The 22,359-nt window shown below is 30.8% G+C and overlaps 2 protein-coding genes across 5 annotated transcripts in view; both read left to right on the top strand.

Annotated features, from left to right (window-relative positions):
* The first annotated feature begins 1,937 nt into the window (after nt 1-1,937).
* LOC118051087 (probable indole-3-pyruvate monooxygenase YUCCA4) lies at nt 1,938-4,429 on the top strand. The gene is made up of 4 exons (XM_035061628.2): nt 1,938-2,985; nt 3,119-3,367; nt 3,478-3,603; nt 3,965-4,429. The coding sequence occupies exons 1-4, from the start codon at nt 2,341-2,343 to the stop codon at nt 4,196-4,198; spliced, it is 1,254 nt and encodes a 417-aa protein (XP_034917519.1). The 5' UTR covers nt 1,938-2,340; the 3' UTR covers nt 4,199-4,429.
* Nucleotides 4,430-21,515: 17,086 nt separating this feature from the next.
* LOC118051086 (transcriptional corepressor LEUNIG) overlaps nt 21,516-22,359 on the top strand; it is an 8,921-nt gene continuing 8,077 nt past the window's right edge. For all 4 annotated transcript variants that reach the window (XM_035061623.2, XM_035061626.2, XM_073406226.1 and 1 more), the window contains exons 1-2: nt 21,516-21,647; nt 21,939-22,043. In XM_035061623.2, coding sequence (XP_034917514.1) covers nt 22,012-22,043 — 32 coding nt within the window. In that variant the 5' untranslated portion in view covers nt 21,516-21,647; nt 21,939-22,011. The remainder of the gene's footprint in view (nt 21,648-21,938; nt 22,044-22,359) is intronic.

Genomic DNA, 22,359 nt, shown 5'->3' on the forward strand with positions numbered 1-22,359 from the left:
GAACGAGGACCAAATTTAATAGATAAAAAATTTCAATAAAAAATGATAAGAAAAAAGCAAATAATAATTATAAAAATGAGGAACAAAGTCAATATAAAAATTAAATTTTAAGAGTTTAAATTGAAAAATAAATATTCAAAATAAAATTTATATAACAATCAAAAGTTTGAGGAACCAAATTTGATATAATCAGCAAATAATATAACATTTCTAAATTTTTCACAACTTTCAAAAAGTGTTTTTCGCTTAAATTTTTCTAGAAAATACTTTCTTGTAAATCAAGCCAAATTTTTCTTTGACTTAAAAGTATTTTTTATTAGCTAATTTTTCTAATAACAAACAAATACAAAAAAATTTAAAAAATAATTTTCCAAAAATTATTTACCAAAAAACAAACATAGCCTAAATCATTTTTGAAAGCTCTTTTAGAAGTGGTTTGTCACCGATCACTCACAGGAAGATGCCACGTGGCAGAGTTGTAATAAGTCTAGGATCAGACGGCTGTTAACTTAGAGAAAATAAATGTTTCCAATTCCCCAACAACTCACAAAATGCTTAGTATCATCCACGTGGCCCAAGGACGAGCCCTCATGAAACAAAAGCATCCCCGCGCTCATCAAAGCGCGTGCATGACTCTCAATTTTATCATTAGCTCTCCAGAGCTCTGGATTTCTTTTGATGATCCATGGGAAGGTTCCTCTTGTCCAAGAAATGTGATCATTTTCTCCTTGGTTTTTTTTTTTTTTTTAGAATTTTGAATGTTGAAGGGTTTTTCATGAATAATAACTATTTATACCTATAAATGAAAAATAAGTTTAATGTTCATATTATTATCTCAATTTTATACTAATCTTAGAAAATTATATAGCGTACTCAAATCTTGTAGATAATCCACTGTTCATCAAAAGCCAAGATTAAAATGATCATTATTAAAAAATGAATGCATTAATTACATAATTCCAAATATCTTTTTTAATTTGGAAACTCAAACTTAATTATCATAATATCTCAATAAATAAATAAAAATGGTGTTTGTTTTTGCCATTAAACAATATTTTAAAAACATGTTTTTGAATTATTTTAATGTATTGATATTAATAAATAATTATTATTTTGATGTATTTACAAGCGAAAAATACTTGAAGATTATGTTATTGTAAAATTAAGATGGTGTTTGTTTTTACGGTTAAACAATATTTTTAAAAAACATGGTTTTTAATTGTTTTGATGTGCTGATATTAAAAATAAATTTTTAAAAATATATATTATTATAATGTATTTACAAGCAAAAAATACTTGAAAATTGTGTTATTGTGAAAAAAAGCAAATGAAAGATTTGTAATTGTGAAAAAAATAGCATAAATAATAATATTTCATGGTGTGATGAACAAGCTCTCCCAACCCTCCGTGGATGCAAGATTCAAGTATAAGAGCATGTTTGGTGCCGCGTTTGCACCTGCGTTTTGCCCAAATTTGAATTTTTTTAAAAAAAAAAAAATTGAATTCGGTTTGTACTTTTTGTATCGTTTTGATGTGCTGATGTTAAAAATAATTTTTTAAAAATAAAAAAAATCATTAGCATGTTTTTCAGCATAAAAAACTATTTGAAAAGCAACCGCTACCACACTGCCAAATACGCTCGAAGTTTTTGGGATTTGCACGTTGTTTTAGTGCATGCCTGCGAAGAACAAACCACTAGCCATTTCGTATGGCTTGGAGCGTATTCCCAAGCATTGAAAGACGAGAGTGGAGATGTGGTAATGAACTGATGAAGTGAAGAAGTAGCAGTAGCAGATGTTAAAAAAAAAAAAAAAAAAAAAAAAAAAAAAGGAAAAATGAGGATATTGAAATAATATTATTAATTAAAGAAAGGTGTAAAGTAAGAGATTAAAAGCTATTTATATCTCATGTTTTGATGGCCTACAGCTACACTCCTACACCCTTCCTTGAAGAAAAACATCTGCAGAAAGCTGAGAAGAAGAGCCTTGAGAAAGAGAACTAAATCCTTTCCTTAACCTTCACGCCTTCATCACACCATTCATCTCTCTGTCTCTGCAGATGTTATTAACTCTCTCCCTCTTCCCTATATTTCTCTCTGTCCGCCTCTCACTTCTCATAAAAAACCTCTGCTTTCTAATTTCTATTCTGTGTACTTGAAACCCCCAGTCTCACTCACACTGTCCTCTGATTGGTTCTCTCCTCATTCACTCTTTTCTTATCAAACCTCACTCGAGAACCCTTTTTCTCTCTTTAAATTCCCTGTTTTGTGAGAGGGTAGAAAACAGAGCAAAAACAGAGTCGGTCTTTCCTTCCTCCTCGTTTTTTCTTGGGACTTCCAACATGGCTTCTGGTAAAGAACAAGAGCAACAAGGGTTTAAACAAGCAAAGTGTGTTAAGGTTCATGGACCTATCATTGTAGGTGCAGGACCATCTGGCCTAGCCGCTGCTGCATGCCTTTCTCAACAAGGAGTCCCTTCTATAATTCTTGAAAAGAGTGACTGCATAGCCTCTCTTTGGCAACAAAGAACCTATGACCGCTTAAAGCTTCACCTTCCTAAACAGTTCTGTGAGCTCCCGCTTCTTGGTTTCCCTGCTAATTTCCCCAAGTACCCTACCAAGAGCCAATTCATTTCTTACATGGAGTCTTATGCTTCTCATTTCAATATCCATCCTAAATTCAACCAGGCTGTGAGAAAGGCAGAATATGACCGCGTTAAAGGGATTTGGAGGGTGCAAACTGAACACCTTGAGTACCATTCTAGATGGCTTATTGCTGCTACTGGTGAGAATGCTGAGCCTCTAATACCTCAAATAGTTGGTTATGGCAAGTTTAAAGGTACTATTCTACATACAAGTGAGTACAATTCTGGTTCTAAGTTCAAGAACCAAAGGGTCTTGGTCATTGGGTGTGGCAATTCAGGGATGGAAGTTAGCTTAGACCTCTGCAGACACAATGCGATCCCTCATATGGTTGTAAGAAATACAGTAAGCAATCTAATCCTATTTCCCCAAAGAAACTAATGTTTTTCTAGATTAAGATTTTGGTTTTTGAAACTGTTTTTACCATTCGACATGCTTGGTTTTTTTTTATTATCCGTGCCTTATTTTGTCGATGCAGGTGCATGTTCTTCCTCGAGAGATGTTTGGCATGTCAACATTCGGAGTAGCCATGGCACTTTTAAAGTGGCTACCCTTGAGATTAGTGGACAAGTTGCTACTTCTAGTAGCCAATCTCACCTTGGGCAACACAGACCAGTTAGGTCTGAAACGACCAAAAACAGGCCCCATTGAGCTAAAGAATGTCACTGGAAAGACACCAGTGTTGGATGTTGGTGCATTATCACAGATTAAGTCTGGCAAAATCAAGGTAAATCAAGCACTTCCAAACAAACCCTTAATTTTTGTGTTCATGTATGCTGCTGCTACTCTCTGCAACACCTTTTGGCCAGCAGCTAATGTTGCTAGCTAGGGTTTCAGGTGATGGAAGGTGTGAAGGAGATAACAAAAAATGGATCAGTCAAATTTGTGGATGGACAAGAACGGGAGTTTGAGTCTATAATCTTAGCAACTGGGTACAAAAGCAACGTCCCTACTTGGCTCGAGGTAAGCATCATATCTATGGAGTTTTTAGATTTAGTTCTATCTTATTATGAATCATCTATCCTTTTCTGCCTTGGACACATGCACAGAGGGCAGACACCTACAAATCCCTTCTTTTCTCCATGCAAAAAAGAATAAATCAGTTAGCCTCTGCTTGATGTTATTATACCTTTTTTAACATACCCAAAATAAAAATTGCAGTTTTCTCTGTGGAGTTTTATGTTATGTTGCTATCATGACATAATGTTATTCGTTTTGCAAAATAAACCTAAAAAACTGTCCTTTCTTTTAAAACCCGACTCGCCTACTTGATTCTTGGAAGTAACCCAATTTTATTTTTTTATTTCCGCCATGGCTGACGCAGGGATGCGATTTCTTCACAAAAGATGGCATGCCCAAAACCCCCTTTCCTCAGGGCTGGAAAGGAGAAAATGGACTGTACACGGTCGGCTTCACAAGAAGAGGCCTGCTAGGAACAGCCTCCGATGCAGTTAAAATTGCTCATGACATCGCCGGTGAAAGGGAGGCGGCCAAGGAAAGCATTAGATCTTGTAATTCCCATGTTATCATACACTTAGATCATGATGGGGCCAAATAAGATGAGAAAATTCGGGGTAAACTTTCATAGATTAGGTTTTTAGGTGGGAGATTAATTAATTGTTCATCAGGGAGGACTAGTTTTCTTGTTTTTTTTTTTCTTTTTTTCTCTTTTCTTTCTTGTAAATGCACCAATTTTGTATGGGAGGTTCATCTCCACTCCCCTTGTATCTTCCTAGACCTTGTACAAAATAACGTCCAGAGTAGAATTTAACTTGAACTCCCAAAATCTAACATGGTTTTTTTTTTTGTGGCTATTTTTTTTTGTGATATTATGTTTTATTATTTATCGTGTTTAACTTAACTGTAATTCAAAGTGTTCTTTGATTCTCTAGTTAAAATTTACCTTGATTTTTTCTTAGTTGCACGAGCATTTACATCTAGCTAGGGTTTTTTTTTTTAAAAAAAGAAAACTACGGCCTGCAGCATCAAAGTGTTCATTAATTCTGTGGTTAAATCGACCTTCTTGCTCACAGTGCCAGCAGCTTTCCATAAAAGCAGCATCAATTGAGGTCCTCCAAAAGAGATTTCTATCGGCAGAAGCCAAAAAATTTAGTAGAAAGGAACAATCAATTCTAAAATCTAGTGTTTTCGCCCTATATTCATTAATGTGTTAAATGCATTCCTATCCGAGAAGCATGCAAGGCACTTCACATAAATCCAATGTCTCTCAATAGTATGACAGTCCTCTTGGTGTCGTATAAAACAAATATAGAAAAGACAAAAATATATATACTTCAAAAAAATAATAATAGAGATAATAAATTTATCTCTTTGATCATTTTAAAGTGAATTTTTTTAATTTTAAAAATAAAAAATACAAGAAATATGATTACGATACTATAACCATAACATTACTCTAATGAAAAAGATTCCTTCCTTTAGAATCCTGTGAAAGAGTTCATTTCCAAAAGATTACCTCTTATTTGTTTTTATGTTTTAAAAAAAAAAATAAAAAAATTTAATTTTTTCTTTGCTTCAAATTAATATTTTTTTCAAGTTTTTATATTATTTTGATGCGATAATATCAAAAATAATTTTTTAAAAAAAATATATCATTTTGATATATTTTCAAGTAAAAATCACTTTAAAAAATAACCGTAATCAGACTTCAAACTTCCAAACTGCTTTATATATGACCATAAATCCACGACGTGGGGATTTTTGTGAAGCATTCTTGTTGCTCTCGAAACTGAATATCGCCACAATTTTATTTTTTTTGTTGATGCACCAAAGTGTTAGAGACCAAACTTGAAAACGCAAAATACCTAATTCCTTTGTAATTCCAACCATCGCATGTAAAGTGTGGTTAAAATGTATGGGACATAGAAGATTTATGTTCACTCTCACCCTGAATTTCTATAATAAGAACGTCTTTTTGGAAAAAAAGTGTTACAACTCCTACAAGTTTTAGGTTTTTTTTTGTTCTTGGCAAGTTCTTCCATATTGTCCTTTGGACGTTAAGTGTAAGCTTTGAACTTGACATTGCCACATCTTAATTTGTCTTTTGCCTCAAATTAGCTTTGTTTCAGACCTTTCTTGCGTCAACTTTTGGTCCTTTGCCCTGCTAGAGGTTGTTTGCCTCCCTCGCCATGTATAGTGTAAACTGCAAGTCCCATCGTTAATACAATTAATACAGACACTTGTCACCATATGATTAGCTGAAGAGCCTTGATTCAATATTTTTACGCGTGTTTGATATTATGGTAATTTTTATGATTGTGATTTGAAAAAAATTATTTTATAAAAAATACTTTTAATTGAGATTAGTTTGATATTTATACATATTTTGTTTAAAATGTGGATTGAAATTAAGATTGAATAAAAAATAGTTTAATGTATTTTGGTAAGAATGTCTTTTCAAATTGAGGTTATAAAATAACTTGAAATATATATGTGTGTTTGTGTGTGATAGCTTTTAATTTAAATATTATAAATCTAACTATTATTATTACATCATAAAATAAATAATACTTTATATAAAATATTTTTTTATTATTTCTTTAAACTATATACAATTCCATCACGTACGAAATCTATCCAACAAGGACTGCAGTTTTCATGGTTTCCTGAGCATGCAACAACATCAAGTAAAATATCATCAGGAATAAAATTAGGATTGTGATCAAATTCTGCAAATGGTACGTCATCATATGATCTTTTTCTAATTTATGTAATGTTATTGAATAATGATAAATACTAATTTTTTTTTAATAAAATACAATTAAAAATAAAAATAAAAACTTATATGTTTTTTATTAGGTCAGACCTGGTCTAATACATTTAGGTTTGGGCTGGACCGAAACAGTGGAGTCATTCTGCACTGTTCACGTAAACAGTGATGAGTGAATTAATTCACTCTCCACTGTCAAGACCGCAGGAGAAGAGGAGGAGCAGCTTGAAGCTACTTTTGGCAAACATGTGTTTTTAACATAAATTATACTGGTCCTACAAATAGTAAATTAAGTTTCAATATTAACCAAACATGTTTTGTGTAGTTTGCTTTAAAAATAAAAGTTGCCGTGTACACCCTTTTAATTTTGATATCGAATGAAAAACATGTGTACTTGCGTAAAGGTGTTGCATCTCTCCCACTTTGGAAAATAGTTTATAATTGGAAATGTCTCCCTGCAGTTGTGTAATTATGAGATGGTAATTTAATTGAAGAAAAACTCGCCCTATATTTTTCTGAGTTGAATACTAATATTGTATGTTAATTCATATGAGCGACTGCTATATATAGTATTTGTGTTGGTGTTTCAACTGAGATTGTCAACCTAATTTAGCTTTCCTGGTGCTAGTTTAAAAAGATATGTGTCGAGATGTACTTATTATGGCTTGCTTAAGCCATTAATTGAGTTTATTCTTTCCAGTGAAAATGTTGATGGAATAAAAAACTCCAACAAGCAAGTTTCTGGGGGGGAGGGGGGACGCAAATTACATTATGAAATAATGACAAAATCTTTACTATGTGCTGATGGAATATTTCGTTGTTATTTTTTAATTTTTTAGTGGTGGTGCCCAACATTCTAAAAGAATCTCATTTATGAAATACAAAAATCGTCTTTTTTTAGAAAATTTGACGATAAATACTAATGGATATTGGATATGAACAAGAGGTTCAATTGGCAAATGGTGGATTAGAACCTGAATTGATAAAAAAGAAAAAAGAAAAAAAAAGCTTAATTTATACTAGGATGGAAAGTGTAAGTGAAGCTTTGTGTTAGGGTCAAGGGAACAAAAATAGATTAAACAAAGAAAACAAAAAAATAATAATAATAATTGAGAATACCAAACAAAAAAAAAACCTTGAAAAATTGATTAGAAAACCAAAAAAAAAGAAGGTTTGGTTTGGTTTTAACTAAAACTGATAGAAATAAATTGAACCAGGTCCTTAAAAATAAATAAAAAGATGTTGCTTATAATATGGTTTCATAAGAATAAATATAAAAGATGTCCTATGTTTTAAAAGCTTTTTTTTCATAATAACAATACACTCATCTTCTTTTTCTATCCCAAACCAAAACCTTAAGATTTGCATCCAATTGTTAAAACATGAAAGTTCATATTGTTCCTAGTGTAAAAAATAGAACAGTTCTAGTGTTTTGGATAGGTTTTACTTGCAACAAAATTTTATGATTAAATTTATATATGTTGTTTGAATAAATTTATATCTTCTTCTATTTTTTTTTTCCATTTTTGTGATTATATTTATATATGTTATTGAGAACTTGCAATTATGAACTATTTTATGAATTTTGATTTTTTGTTATCTTATTTTATAAAATCAACTAGATTTGGCTATAAAAACCTCAACCCATAAAAGTCCTAAAAAAAACCCATTAAAAACCACTAGATTTTGCCCTTTTTTCTTTTTAAAAAATCAAACCAAATTAAATCAAAATGGGTCAGGTGGAACTAGTTTTTGTTTAGGTCATGCTCTCTCTCTCTCTCTACACACACACACACACACACACACACACACACATATATATATATATATATATATATATATATATATATATTTGATTAGTTTTTTTTTTTTTTTATCAAAAACCAAACTAAATCGAAAATTATCACACCTAATTGATGTTCACATATTATCAAGCAAAACACGTCGACACGTCACCGCACGGACCGCTTTTTTCAAATCCCTCGGTGATTCCGTCGGTATTTTTTTACTATGCACCTGTCACGTCGCACATACGGATCTGGCATTCAAATCCGTCGGTGATTCTGTAGGAAAAATCACCCGCCAAACCCCCGCCTCAGGTACCCGCCCTTTTTTCATTAATTCTGAACTTTTCGTCCGTAAGTTGGTAATTTCGATCGAAAAATACCGACAGAAATATTCCATCGAGGATTCCGTTGGTATTTAGCGAATTTCTGGTAGTGAGCATTTTCGTAGGTGATTTCATTGGTAAATTATTTACTGACGAAATATGTGTCTTACGCTGATAGAAAAATTCTGTTGGTAAAATTGTTAAATCTTGTAGTGGTTCACCCTCCCCGGGTTCTCTTCAACCTATTAGCAAATTTTCTAAGTATAAAGGCTCACCCTCCTTATGTTCTACTCCGCCCCTTAGGGATTTTCTAAGTATAAGCATCGATGGAGATTCATTCCCACTTTCCCTAAAAATACACTTAGTTGAGTATTAGAGAGTCCCCAAACCAATCAAAGAGGATCTTTTGTAGGTACCGGTCACCGGTCATCTTGGTTTACCAAACACCAACCATCTTAGTTAAAGAGAATAGATCAAATTATTTGAACTAAGAGATTAACCAATTATCCAACTCATAAACTTTGTTCTTAAGCTATTTGGATTCTTTAGAATATCATTAATAATCATCATATTAGAAATTTATCTAAGATTTTAATTAGAATTCTCATGAAATACAACGTTAAAAATATTAAGAAAATATAAGGAAGAATATCAAATTATTTGCATGATGAATTTAAATAAAATATTTAATAAAGCTCCTAAATAAACAAATCGATCTCTCCATTAGAAAGCTATATCTCATCGTTATAGAACTCTCCAAAAATCTAAACAGTTCACAACCCTAAATATCTATCTTCATGATTGCCGCAAGCTTTTGAAGTTGCTAGTGCTTGTTTTTACACAAGTCCGAAGTGCGTTCTCAATTGCCTAAAGAATGAAACGGGAAAGCCTTCATTCCTTCACAAAAATGGACTGAATACTCAGAAACTGATACTTCGCAGCAAACCTTATTACCATTTCATGCAACCTACCGAAAACAAAGTTAGTGATGATCAAGAAGCTGCAAGAGCGATGCTAATATAATGCTAGCTATCTCCTCAGCTGCTCTAATTAAGCCCTGTTTATGATTCATCTTTTTCCTTTTGAATCTTGAATCTCTTATAGGTTGCTTGCTTGCTTGTTTCCAATTTAACATGGAAATTTCAACTTTATGTATACAAAAGCTCCTGGTTTACATCAGATGTATGGACATTTCACGTGATAAAAAGGCAAATGACAGTGACAGTGACAATGGCCTCGATATGGTTCAGAACTTTCTTATTTAGTGTTTGATTATATGGGATTAATTCATCAAAGTCGGTCATTATGGACCCCGCCTTTCGCCCGTTTTCAATTTATATGAATTGATCTGCACATCGACTAGCTTAATATACCACATCTTCTTGATGAAAAACAAGTCCTATGGTAAGGTTCCTTTCCATTGTCTGCAAAGGTAGTACAATCATGTGACTTACTGTGTTCCTTTTTATATATATATATATATATATATATATATATATATATATATAGACATTAAAATTGACAAATCTAAAGAAAATTTGATAAATGTGCACTTTCTCTATAAGAGAGAGAAAAAAAAAGGAAAAAAAAAAAAGAAACAATCGTCAACAAAAAACCGACCATAATACACCAACACATATCACCTCATAAGAAAGAGGACACTACAACGCATCCAATAATACAACGCAAGGATAGGTTTGGCCATAGGAAGGGTTCACACGTGCCACCAAAACATCTCGGACGACACATACTTGTCAGTGCATGAACATGACGCGCTGACACTTTTTAAAATAAAATAATTGTTTCCAACTTAAAATTCCAGAATGCCATTCATGAACCTCGAGAATCACCAAAAAAAACATAGTGAAAGTACATAAATGACCCTAGACTCATGCCTTGATATTTGTCTTTTCTAAGGGTATAGTAGTATTTCTACTATATTTCAAAGTGCAAAAAACCAAAAAAGCCCTCGGTCAACAACCCAATTTTTTTTACTCCAGGGGTAAATAAATATTTTAACTATTTCAATGTTTTTTAAAGACTAAAAACCCCTTGGGCAACAGCTCAAGAAATTGTTAAATCTAGGGACCAAAACCGTATTTTTAATGTGCAAAAAAAATAGAAATTACTTACATACCCCTAAACAACTTTTTAATGACTAATAAACTAATTATAAGGACCAATTACCCTCAATACCATTACATCTGTTTTTTCAACTTAAGAGTAAAAGGATAATTTCACTGTAACAATCTATAACAAACTATGTTTACACCTACATTGAAAATCCCACACTATTTAGAGTTTTTGTTAATTTTTTGCACTTTAATTTCAAAAAAGTTTTTTTTTAACTAACTTAAAATAAAATTTCTGCACTCATTCAAAATCATGTTAAAAAAATGTTTGTAATCATCATAAAAAAAAATTATTCATTGCTAAGAAAATAATATAATTAAATTATGATTTCACGGTTATTAAATCATTTCTTCAAATATATTTAATAATAAAATAAATAATTAAATCAATCATGTCTCAAATAAAATATTTTTACCTACACAAAGTTAAGATCTAACATAGATAGAAATGTAGGATAATAATTTTATAAGAAACACATATTTTGTTTATGATCATTCAACCTCCATCTGCTCATCATTGTTGGTTAAAATCTATTATATTTTTCATGATTTTTTTTATACATTTTCTAGTTTTTAAATTGAAAAATAAATTAATTATAATCAACTATTTAGATATGAATGTAAAGATAAAAATTAAAAACGTTTAAAAAATATTTGTAAAAAAGTAACTTGTTTCTGTGTTTATTTTTCTCTTTTATCTTGAATTAGAATAATAAAAATTTGATTAAAACCGTTTTTAAAACAAAAAAAAAAAAACTCATTTTCATATTCATCTCTATAACCAGAAGCATTATTGTCTCTTGGATTTCTATTTCTTTCGGGATAGTAACCTGTGTCTTATACATACGCAACAACACCTTCGCAGCTCTAATTAATCCGCTAAAGCAAGAGTATGATCACACTCCTCCTTTAGTTTGCTTCTAAGTTCTAAAAGTACATACCAGCTTAAAAAGAATTCTTCAAAGACTGGGGGCAATTCAAAAGAAACTTAATTTGTGCCGGTGTGTGTATAAATTATTTTATTGGTTATGTTGGATCACAAATTTTGGTGAGGGCAATTAGCACACAAAATCAAAATATTTGATGAATTAATATATGAGCAAGATTTTTTTGGTGAAATTGCAATATCAATTAAATGTCGCAGTTAGAAACCTCAAATAGAATTTAATTGATGTTGTGGTTCACAACCACAACATTAATTAAATTCAAGTTTAACAAATTGACTAGTTTGTAATAATCAGTGAAATTGGTCAATTAGTTTCGAAATTAATAAGAAAAGTCTCAAAACTGTCAAAATTAGAGGGTATCAACGAGATTTTTTATATCTAAATATTTCACGGTCCATGAAGCGACACTGTGACTACTCAAAATAAAAAGAGTCTCTAGAAACTCTTATAAAGATTTAAGTGCGATTTAATAGTCAGATCAAAAGTTATGGTCATTTTGAATTGTTATTCTGATTCGGCGTGACCAAACCTCTTCTTAGATTTAAACTTATCAAATTGATCCATAAATGTGTTTAGTAGGCTATTCTCCTCTTAGACCTAAACCTGACCGAAAGTTATAGCCTTTTTTTAGTCTACAAGTTGAATAAAAACATATATTTTGACTCATAAAACATATTTAAAAGAAAAAAAATTCATATAATTATAATTTTTATGTAAAAATGGTTGATCAATTCATACAACTAAATTAAACGATTGACCAATTAAGTTAGATGATTTGAGTTTTATCTTCTCGTGCTTCAAATGCATGATAATACAAAAATGTGTTGTCATCAAATATTTTTTATTCTTTCTAAATTTTTAAATAAAAAACTGTGCAAATTTTGAAAAATATCCCTAAAAGAGCAACGAAAGGGATATTATTTTTCGAAATGGTTCCATAGATGATTCGATATTGGTTACCGAATCTAAACGATGAAGCTATTCTAGACCACGACGAAGAATCCGCAAGACTACACCCGAAAGCATGACAAGAATACATGTAAACAGCGGTGCCTCTGCAATCTTGCCGAGGCAGCTCCCACAGGTGTTGATGTGAATATATTCAGGCAGGTACGTTCGGGAGGGGTGGTGGTGCACAGTGTTATACAGTATACTGGATAGCTAGTACTATCTCTGTAATTTTTAGGCTGATAATTGAGACAATGATGGGGCTCTGACCCTCCTTTCATAGACTATTTGTACGAAGCTTTCAGAAACGGATTGATAGATCTCCTCTCTTTTACTCTCTACCAGAACCAGAGAAATTAAACCCTCTCTCTCTCTCTCTCTCTCTCTCTCTCTCTGTACTGCTGCTGCTGCTGCTGATGCATGCCTCGGCCCCTATCTCTATCTCTCTCTGCCGCCATAAGACAATGGAGGAAGAAAAGTCCAAGTTGGGAAGAAGGAGCTTCTGTATTGAATTCGAAATCCACATCACACGCTTCCAAGCACGCGTTTTCACAAGTAAATGAGAATCTTGCGTCATTTCTTTTGCTTCCTACTGATGAGTAGCGATCATCCACCAAAAATCTTGTTGGCAGAATGGAAAGGACTGCTGTATGAGGGAGACAGACGGATTCCATGGTTTTTTTTAGTGTTTTTAAATTATTTAATTTTATTTTAATATACTTTTAAGTTAAAAGTAATTTAAAAGAAAATATTAACTCTCTCTAGATCTCTCTCCTCTCCCTGCCATTCATTGCGTCCCTTATCCGATAAGCATGCCATTGTTGAGCATAGAAAATTAGACACCAAAAAAGATATACAGGGAAAGAATAGTGTAGCAGGACAAGATGAAGTAAAGAAAAAAAAAATCAATAAATTAGACAGCACAGTTGATATTGCAAGGAGCTTTTCATTTCAATGTCAATAAATTACCTGGATATATTCTGTGGAGGGAGGTTGGGAGCGTGGGGGGGACGTTCATGGATGGAAGGTGTCTGGGTTCTTGAGAATTTCTTAGGGTTGATGGCATGCAGTAGCCAGGGGGGCGTATCTATGCAAGTATAGGTTGGCATGACATGGCATGCAAATGTACTAATCAAACATCTGATTGTTGTGCATGCATGCCATATTGCTCCATGCAATACTACTAGTGAAAAAATTATGAACACTATACCATTTGGCAGAGGACAAAACTATTCCTTATTTTCTGTCATTTACTGTTGATTTTGTTTTACATTTTAAATCTTTGGTACTCATGAGATGATGATGATGATGATGATGTAAGAGAAATTAAGGTCCCCAAACAATTCATTCCCTTCTGGCTTCTTGATTCAATTGGGCCCACCTGATCTCAGAGGTATGTTGCTTTTGTAGCAGCCCTTCTCTAGCTGACAACAGTGTAGAAATGTAAATACCAGCGATCGAGCGAGCGAGAGAGAGAGAGAGAGAGAGACCTCTCAGTGCCCACCTTCCTTGACTAAAATGCTCCAATATCTTGCTCCCTCGTCTGCAACCTCCGATTTAAACCAAGATATTGTAACGTTTTCGCATGTCGTTTTGCCAAAACTTATGTGGGAGCAACGAGAAAGACGAAGACCTTACATTAATGGCCATCTTATTCGCCATCTTCAACTTGGAATCGAGTAGGAACTTATTTAGTTGGGATTGTGTTGGGTGTAGTACTGTGTACGCAGCATAGGCCACAGCTAGTCTAAGCCATGAAACAACAACATATAGCTAGGGAGAACCTTTTTAACCTTCTGATAATGATGAATTGTTTTGAGGCGAGACTGGAGAGTACTGGATTGCTTAGACAGTGGGTAAAAAGAAGAAGAAAAACAACAAAGTTGCTCGATGAACATAATAATCTTGGAGTATCTGAATTATAACGAGGGATACCTAGGATGGACCAGCGTGTTAAATAATTACTTTAGGTCTTTTGACTGTTGAAATGAGAAAATTGTTTTTATTTGTTGGATTTAATTATTTATTGGTAATTATTGATTTGGGCACTGTCCTATTAGAGAGATCTCTCAAATCAAATCATACAAATATTGCTTTTAATTTTGTCTTTTATAGTAGACTGTAAAGAGTGATTATAGCTTCTTCTGAATTGTATCATTAATAGCTTGTTTGGCACTGTCCAATCAAATCATGCTTTTACTTGTTTGGTTGTATATTATTGTTATAGTTGTTTTTTAAATAATTTTTTGTTTTAAAATACATGTTAATGATATTTTTTTATTTTTTAAAAATTATTTTTGATAACAACACATCAAAATGATTTGAAAACACTAAAAATATATTAATTTAAAGTAAATAAAAAATTTTCATATTTTTACAAAAACGCTTTTAAAACGTAAAAACAAACAGGCTCGATAATTGCACTGCTATTAGATCAATTTTTCTAATTAAAAAAAAATATTTAAATATTGTTAATATATTTTCTAATAAAATAAATAATAATTATGAACTCAAAATATTATTCATATTAAATGACATTCTTTTTAAATATTTAAACAGTAATATCTTAAATGATATTTTATTTTTATATATTGAGATGACGACATATTAAATTGACCCATGTTAATTTGTCAAATCCACAACTTGTGTTATAAGACTATAATAAACATATAGAAAGAAATCAAGATAAATAATGAAGATCAATTTTTAATTAATCCAATATTAAAAAAAAAATTAAAAAAAAAAAAACAACCTAATTAAAACCAGTTTACCCAAAATGTTATGATTTTGAATTGTTTTAATCTATTAGCTCCCTCAAGATAATTTTTTATTCTTCTAAATGCTCAAACTAACCTGATTATACCCTTATACTCAAGAGAAAGAAAAAAAAAATACAAAACAAAAAGGCACTCCACAGCCCAACCAATTCATTTTGGGCCGAAGTTTGCAAACTAGAAGCACATCACGGCCCAACCAAGGCAAGATTGGGCTCGGTTTAGTGTACAGTGCCTTTACAAAGCATGTGCAAATTCCTTTCTCCTCTTACCAAAATTCAATTTCATCCATGCAAGAAATATATTTTTTTTTTTCTTTCCTCTCTTGGTAGTGTGTGTTTAGCAATTATAGTATTTATAGTGTTATTTACTTAAAAATATATTAAAATAATTTTTAAAAAAATTTTAGTTCTTAATACATCAAAATTATTAGAAAGTATAAGAAAATATTATATTGCTTTAATTTTTATTTCAGTAAGAAAAGAGCGAGGAAGTCATTAGAATTGACTGATGATGTGTTTTTTTTTCCTGATCAAAGAGTGTTTTTAATATATATTTTTTTTTTTAATTATTTTTTTATAATTTTAGATGATTTTGATATATTGATATTAAAAATAAATTTTAAAAAATAAAAAAATATATTACATGTGTAAGCTAGGGATGATTATTTTTAATTTAGTTTGGTTTTTAGCAAAAAAAAAACAACCAAACCGAATTAAAAAAAAAAAAAAAAAAAAACGAAACTGGTTCAAACGGATCGATTTTGGTTCGGTTTGTTTTTTTAGAATAAAAACCGGTTCAAGCCGGTTTGGATCGGAGTTTTCTGGTTTGGCTCGGTTTTTCTGGTTTTTTCGATTGAGATTTGGTTTGGTTTTTTTCGGTTTCAAATTTATAAAACTGAAACCGAATCGATTAATTATTTCAAAATTCTAATCTATTTAATCAGTTTTTTTTACAATTTAATTTTTTAATTTTTATTTTCTTAATTTAATTAGTTTTTTTCTCACCTACTAGTGATAAAGTAAACACAGTGAAATGAAACTAATGAGTTGGCTAATCTGGTCATTTCCTTCGTTCCCTTTCATTTATCTGCAATTTCGCCATCATCACTTAGTCTTATCAAATTATTCAATCATAATATGCTGATTAAGTGTCTTGATTTTGCTAAGCCTAAATTTCTTGGAAGTCCCCAGTGACAGCTTTATGGCTGAAGATGACACCTGTCCAGTGACCGCTCTTTATTGTTATTATTACTTTTTGATCGGTAATCAAATATATCATTATGATTTCAATTTTGTATTTGCATGCGCGTCGAGCAATAAATTAAGATTTTCAAACATTAAAAGGGTTTTTGTTTGGTTCCAAAGCACATTTTCAACTCCTTTAACGGATAAAGATGCTGAAGATTATCTTTCCGCCAAACAAACAATGTGAAAATTGTGTGAAAAACAATGTTGAAGCTGGAAACATTAATTTAAAGCATAGTTTTCAAATCCGACTTGATAGCCAGCCCAGTCCAAAACTTAAGTTTCGGATTTTAACTAGATCACCGGGTTTTGACCGGATCAATTCTTTTTTTAAAAAAATTAAAACAGCATCGTTTTAGTAAAAAAAAAAAATCAACGAGTTGCAACCGGATTTTTATTGGGTCTTGCCGAGTCAACCAGGTAAAACCGGGTTTTTCCTTCTCTATTTTTTCTTCAACCCAATCTAGTTCCAGCTTTGGATCAGCTAGGTCCCGGATCCACCCGCACGAGCTGGGATGGATTTCAGAACTATGATTTAAAGTAAAAAAAAAATCAATTTTTTTTTAAAAAAAACACACCTACGTCGTAGTGTAAAATACAAAGAAATGCATGGTTAATCTCAAAAGTATATTACATTAATTTTTTTTGTGATTTTTTATGGTTTTAATAAGTTAATGTTAAAAATAAAAATAAAAACATATTATTTTAATATATTTTTAATTAAAAAATATTTTTATAAAAACATCTTACACGCATCACCAAACAGATATTAAGAGCAAGATCATTAAATAAGAAAGATATAAATGTGAACCAAGAGGTTTGCTCTCCCTATAATCTAAAGTTCAGGTCTTATGATTGCTAATATTGATGGTCATTGGATGCTTACCTAGTTGTTAACTTCAAGACCCGTTGGGATTAATCGAGGTATATGCAAGCTGGTCCAGACATCCCACGTGCATAAAAAACCAAATATAAATGTGAGTGCAATTTTTTTTCTTTAAACCATGTTGAAAAAAAAAATGAATGTAAATGATTTATCTAAGATTTGAATAAAAATAACACAAATTTAACATCGAGTAACAATTATAAATTAATTAATGGCATAGCTACAAACTGAAGAATGTAATTAATAATTATCATTGAACAAGTAAATTGCAAGTGGGTGTGTTTAATTCGTTAGAAAAAGAAAGGGAGTAAATGTTAGGCAAAATGTGCACTCACTTCTTCCCTCTCAGGAGATGAAACAAGCTATAAGAAAATGACAAACAAAACTTTTTTTCTATTTATTATATCAAAAGGATGGATTCATTCATCAAATTGCTAAGGACATTACAATAATTCGATCCAACAAATCCACCGAAATATTAAATGGACGAAGAGTAGGGTTGTGCTCTTTCTTTACATATTTAGTGACCATAATATCTTCTTTAATGTCATAAGATTTTGAAGAACACATGCCATAGTTTTGGTGTTTAGTATATTTGAAATAACCCTATAGTTTCTTATTTGTTTTTGGGAAGATGGGTCGTTTGCTCGTTAAAAATAAAAGGCTCTATCCTCATTTTTTTTTAAGGTTGGACGCACAAGCTTGTTTCTCTGAACCCGAGGATGTCTCGTCTTTTTTAAATGATTTTTCAATTTTTTATTATGTTGGAATAAAATTCTTTTAAATCAAATAAAAGTATTATAATAATTTTTAATTTTTTTTAACAATGTCATAGTTTTTAAATAAGATTAGAGGTCTTAATAATAATATTAAAAATTACTTTATGAGTAATTATAGTGAGCATGATATGCATAAATTAACAATTACTCTATTTTATCATTTAATTTATAATTGTTTTCCTTTGTAATTTGATTCTTTTGTGGCCTAATCTCATCATATAAAGTTTGTTTTCAATTGAATTAGAAAGACAGAATGTAAAGTTAGAGGACCATGGTGTAAAACATGAATAAATGCATGGTCAATCTTCATGTTTTTTAAAATTTTATTTAGGTTCAAGAGGTTTTTTTTTTTGTTTTTGCTCAGTTTTCAGTCTTCAAAAGAAAAAGATGAGAGATAAACTCAACAAAAAACAACAAAGTTGTCATTTAGCCACTATTCAACCGCTAAAAATAAGGATCCTTGTGTCAATGAAGTTTTTCCTCTAAACTTATTGTTTTGAACTAGCACCAATTATCAAGGCCAAAGCCTGAACATGATGGGAAAATATAGATTGCGTTGGTTTTTTATTTGATTTATTTTTATTTTTTGAGTGATTTTGAGGTGTTCTAGGTGGTTTATTTTGTTTTTAATGTTCTTTTTAGGTGTTTTCATATGAAACAAGCAGAAAAATGGATTTTAAGGCCAACCCTTTCCTAATTTGTCAACCATCATGGTAATGCCTAAAATCTGAACAACAACTCAGCAAGCAACTCGTCGCTCGTTTTATTAAAAAAAAAATAAGGTTGTATGCTCTCGGGAAAAAAAAAAACAAAAAACCTAGGTATTGCCTAGGATGGAAGGCCCACTAGCGCAATATGTTTCAAAGGCCCAGGCGTGGTGGGCCACCAACGCTTTTTTCTTTGACTTTTTTTTAATTTTATCGTTTAAAATAGAGGTTTTATTGAATTCTTTACTTTTGTATTGTTTTTTTAAATTTCATCATTCGTTATTTGGTTGATTTAGAATTGATTTTCATGATTTATTTTGATTGGCTTTCTATAAGGTTATCTCTGGTCTCACAACTCAGATCATTGACACGATTGTGTTTAAGGATTTTATTCACAAAAATAATTTTTTTTAATTAAATAATAATAAAAATAGATAAACATAAAATTGATCAAGTAAAATAAAAGGAAAAAAATATTTTGCAAGGTCACATATTAAAAATATTATCCAAAAATATATATTTTTTAATTTCTTAAAATAAAATTTATTTATATAAAATATAAAAAATTATAGATGAATTATAACAATTTCTTAAAAAACTAAATGAGTACAAAATAACTAAAAAATAACCACAATTTAAAAGAGGCTAGATAAAAAATAAAATAAAAAAGAGAATAGTTATTAAATATAAATACAAATTTAAAATTTATTTTGAAGAAATTACATACAAAGGAAGCATTAATTAAAAAAACACTCTTTTTAAAAAGGCTTGCCATACCCAACAATATCTAACCCATCTAATAAGGGTTCACATGTGGGCTTACATGATTAGGCATGTGTTCTTAGTTATTATTATTATTATTTTTGTTTCAAATAGAGCGACAACATGTCGTCAACCCTGATTTGTTTTTTTTTAAAAATGTAAGATGACATGTTGTTAGATGAGGCTGACGACTTCTTGTTTGATGTTGCCTATTTTCCATCCACTAGAAATTCATCGGAGAAGTTTTTTTTACTCAAAACCAATTCTTCAATCTATTTTACGCTAAAACACCTATAAAACTGTCTCAAAACCCGAAATTAACCTGAAACAAAAACTATTATGGAGCTTGAATTTGTTTTTTTAGGTAAATTTAAGGTAAAATAAATCTAATATGAACTTCCCTCATCAAATTGAATAATTTGACATTAATATTGATTGTTTTTGTAGTCGAAAACAATATCAATAATTTTTTTTTCTCTAGTAAAAATATTACGGAGCTCGGATTTGTTTTTTAGGTAATTTCAAGGTAAAATAAATCTAATATGAACTCTCCTCATCAAATGAAACAATTTGACATCAATATTAATTGTTTTTGTAGTCAAAATCAATATTAATAAATTTTTTTCCTCTTTAGTGCTGGATTCTAACAACTTTCTCTCACTTCTCTCAAACCATAGACTAGTGCCCGTCTGGACACTGTGGTTCAACCTACTTTTTGAAAAATTTCAATTTTTTTTTTTTACTAAAATTAAGTACAATTTGTATTTTCTGGATCGTTTTGATATGCTGATATCAAAAATGATTTTTAAAAATGAAAAAACAGTACTGGCATGCTTTTTAGCATGAAAAGCTATTTGAAAAACAACCGCTATCACACTCCCAAACATCCTCTAAAAAAAATAAAAAAAAATAGAATTTGAGACCAGAATTGATTTTACCCTAGATCTTGAAAATTGAAGTGGTTCAATATTTATAATTTGAAAAATATGGAGACTATAATAAACATTTCACCCAAACTTTATTAAAGCCACTCATTCCCTCTATATTTTTCATTTTAGTCCTTTATTTTTCAATCTCATCTTGCCACAACAAATCAACCTATAATTTGGTCTAATAAGAGCAAATTGAAAAAAAAAAAAAGAAAAGGGACAAAAAAATAAAGCACTACAAACCACAATATAATGTAAAGGGATTCACATTACATTTTGCATAGCTGATTCTCCACGTTTTAAATTTATAGTTAATGATAATAATAACATAGCTGGCTACATGCAGATAAAAATATTTAACTATAGGTTATAAAACAACTCTAAACAAAATATTTTTCGTTTAGTTTCTACCATACATATCATTATAAATTCTTGAAATGCAATTACAATTTCATCCCTGGCTCTCTAGAAAAGCATTTCCAGAACTACAAAAATCTTTATTTTCTTAGAGACGAGAAAAATTATTACATAGATAACATATACTTGTCTCCACCTAAGATATTTATGCAATAATTTCTTCACAATTGAAAGCAAGAGTACCACCCTCTATGAATGTACACGGAGGACGTTGATGAAGGAAGTCTAGAAGTTTTGGGTAACATCTACAAAATACCAAATTACATGGCTCATTCATAAATTGAAAAACCACAAGTGTCTACAGTGAAATGGTGCAAGAATTGTCCATTACAATTAAATTACACAAAACTCCCTCTTTATTCTGACAAATACACAACTAACGTACCAGAATTACCAGAAACTTTGCTAATGTTCAAGGGTATTTGAGTCATTCAACCATAAGGCTGCCTGGAAACTAGCGATTCAGACATAAAATAGACAAGGTCTAGGGGTTTATCAGTAAATTCCGCCAACTAAAGCCATTATGATATCTGCAATAGCAACTCGCAATCCACCAAAAGCTACAGATATAATTTTTCTTTTTTATTAAGTCTCAAAAAAAAGGAAAAAAAAATATAATTTTCTATTTTGGGATTTCAGGTATCTCTATCAATCTTTCATATTCTTTTTTTGTTTTTTAATTTTTGAGTTTGGTTTTATTCAATTAAATTTTAACAAATATTTATTTTGAATTTCTTTCTAAATTTAGAGGTTCTATTTCCATTCTTGCACTGATATATTCTTCATTGCTCTTTTTTATCACAAAAGAGTTAGCAACTTTATAACTCCTTTTTTCTGGGTTCTATTAAATTAATTGATTTTGTATACTGAAAGTAAAGTTTTTTGCACTAATGATTTTCTTATTTTTATTTTCTGGGTTGGGAATTTTAGAGGCAAAGAGGAGCTAAAGCAGCGTGTAAGAATCCAGACATTATTGTATAACCGTTGTTTAGAATTCAAAAACATGTCTCAAACCAACTGGGAAGCTGATAAAATGTAAGTTCTTTATTGAAATATAGTTGAAGATTCTCTCTTCACTGTTAAAAGTTTACATTTTTTCTGTTTTAATGCCGTTTTCTCTCATGTTTCTGTTCTTGATTGGGGTTTTTAGGATGTGGGTTTTTCTGGTTTTTGTTTCTTATGGTCGTTTCTGGACAAAAGCTTTGTTCTTTGAAGCTGTTTTATGTTACTTACATGTACATTACTAGTATTCTAGGGTTTGTGTTTCTCGTACTGGTTAGTAAATTGAATTTGTACTGTATTTAGTGTGTAAGCACTTTGTTGTTTAACTATATTCTTCGTTTGTGTGAAT

Source organism: Populus alba, chromosome 18, assembly GCF_005239225.2.
Source record: "Populus alba chromosome 18, ASM523922v2, whole genome shotgun sequence".
Taxonomy (NCBI): domain Eukaryota; kingdom Viridiplantae; phylum Streptophyta; class Magnoliopsida; order Malpighiales; family Salicaceae; genus Populus; species Populus alba.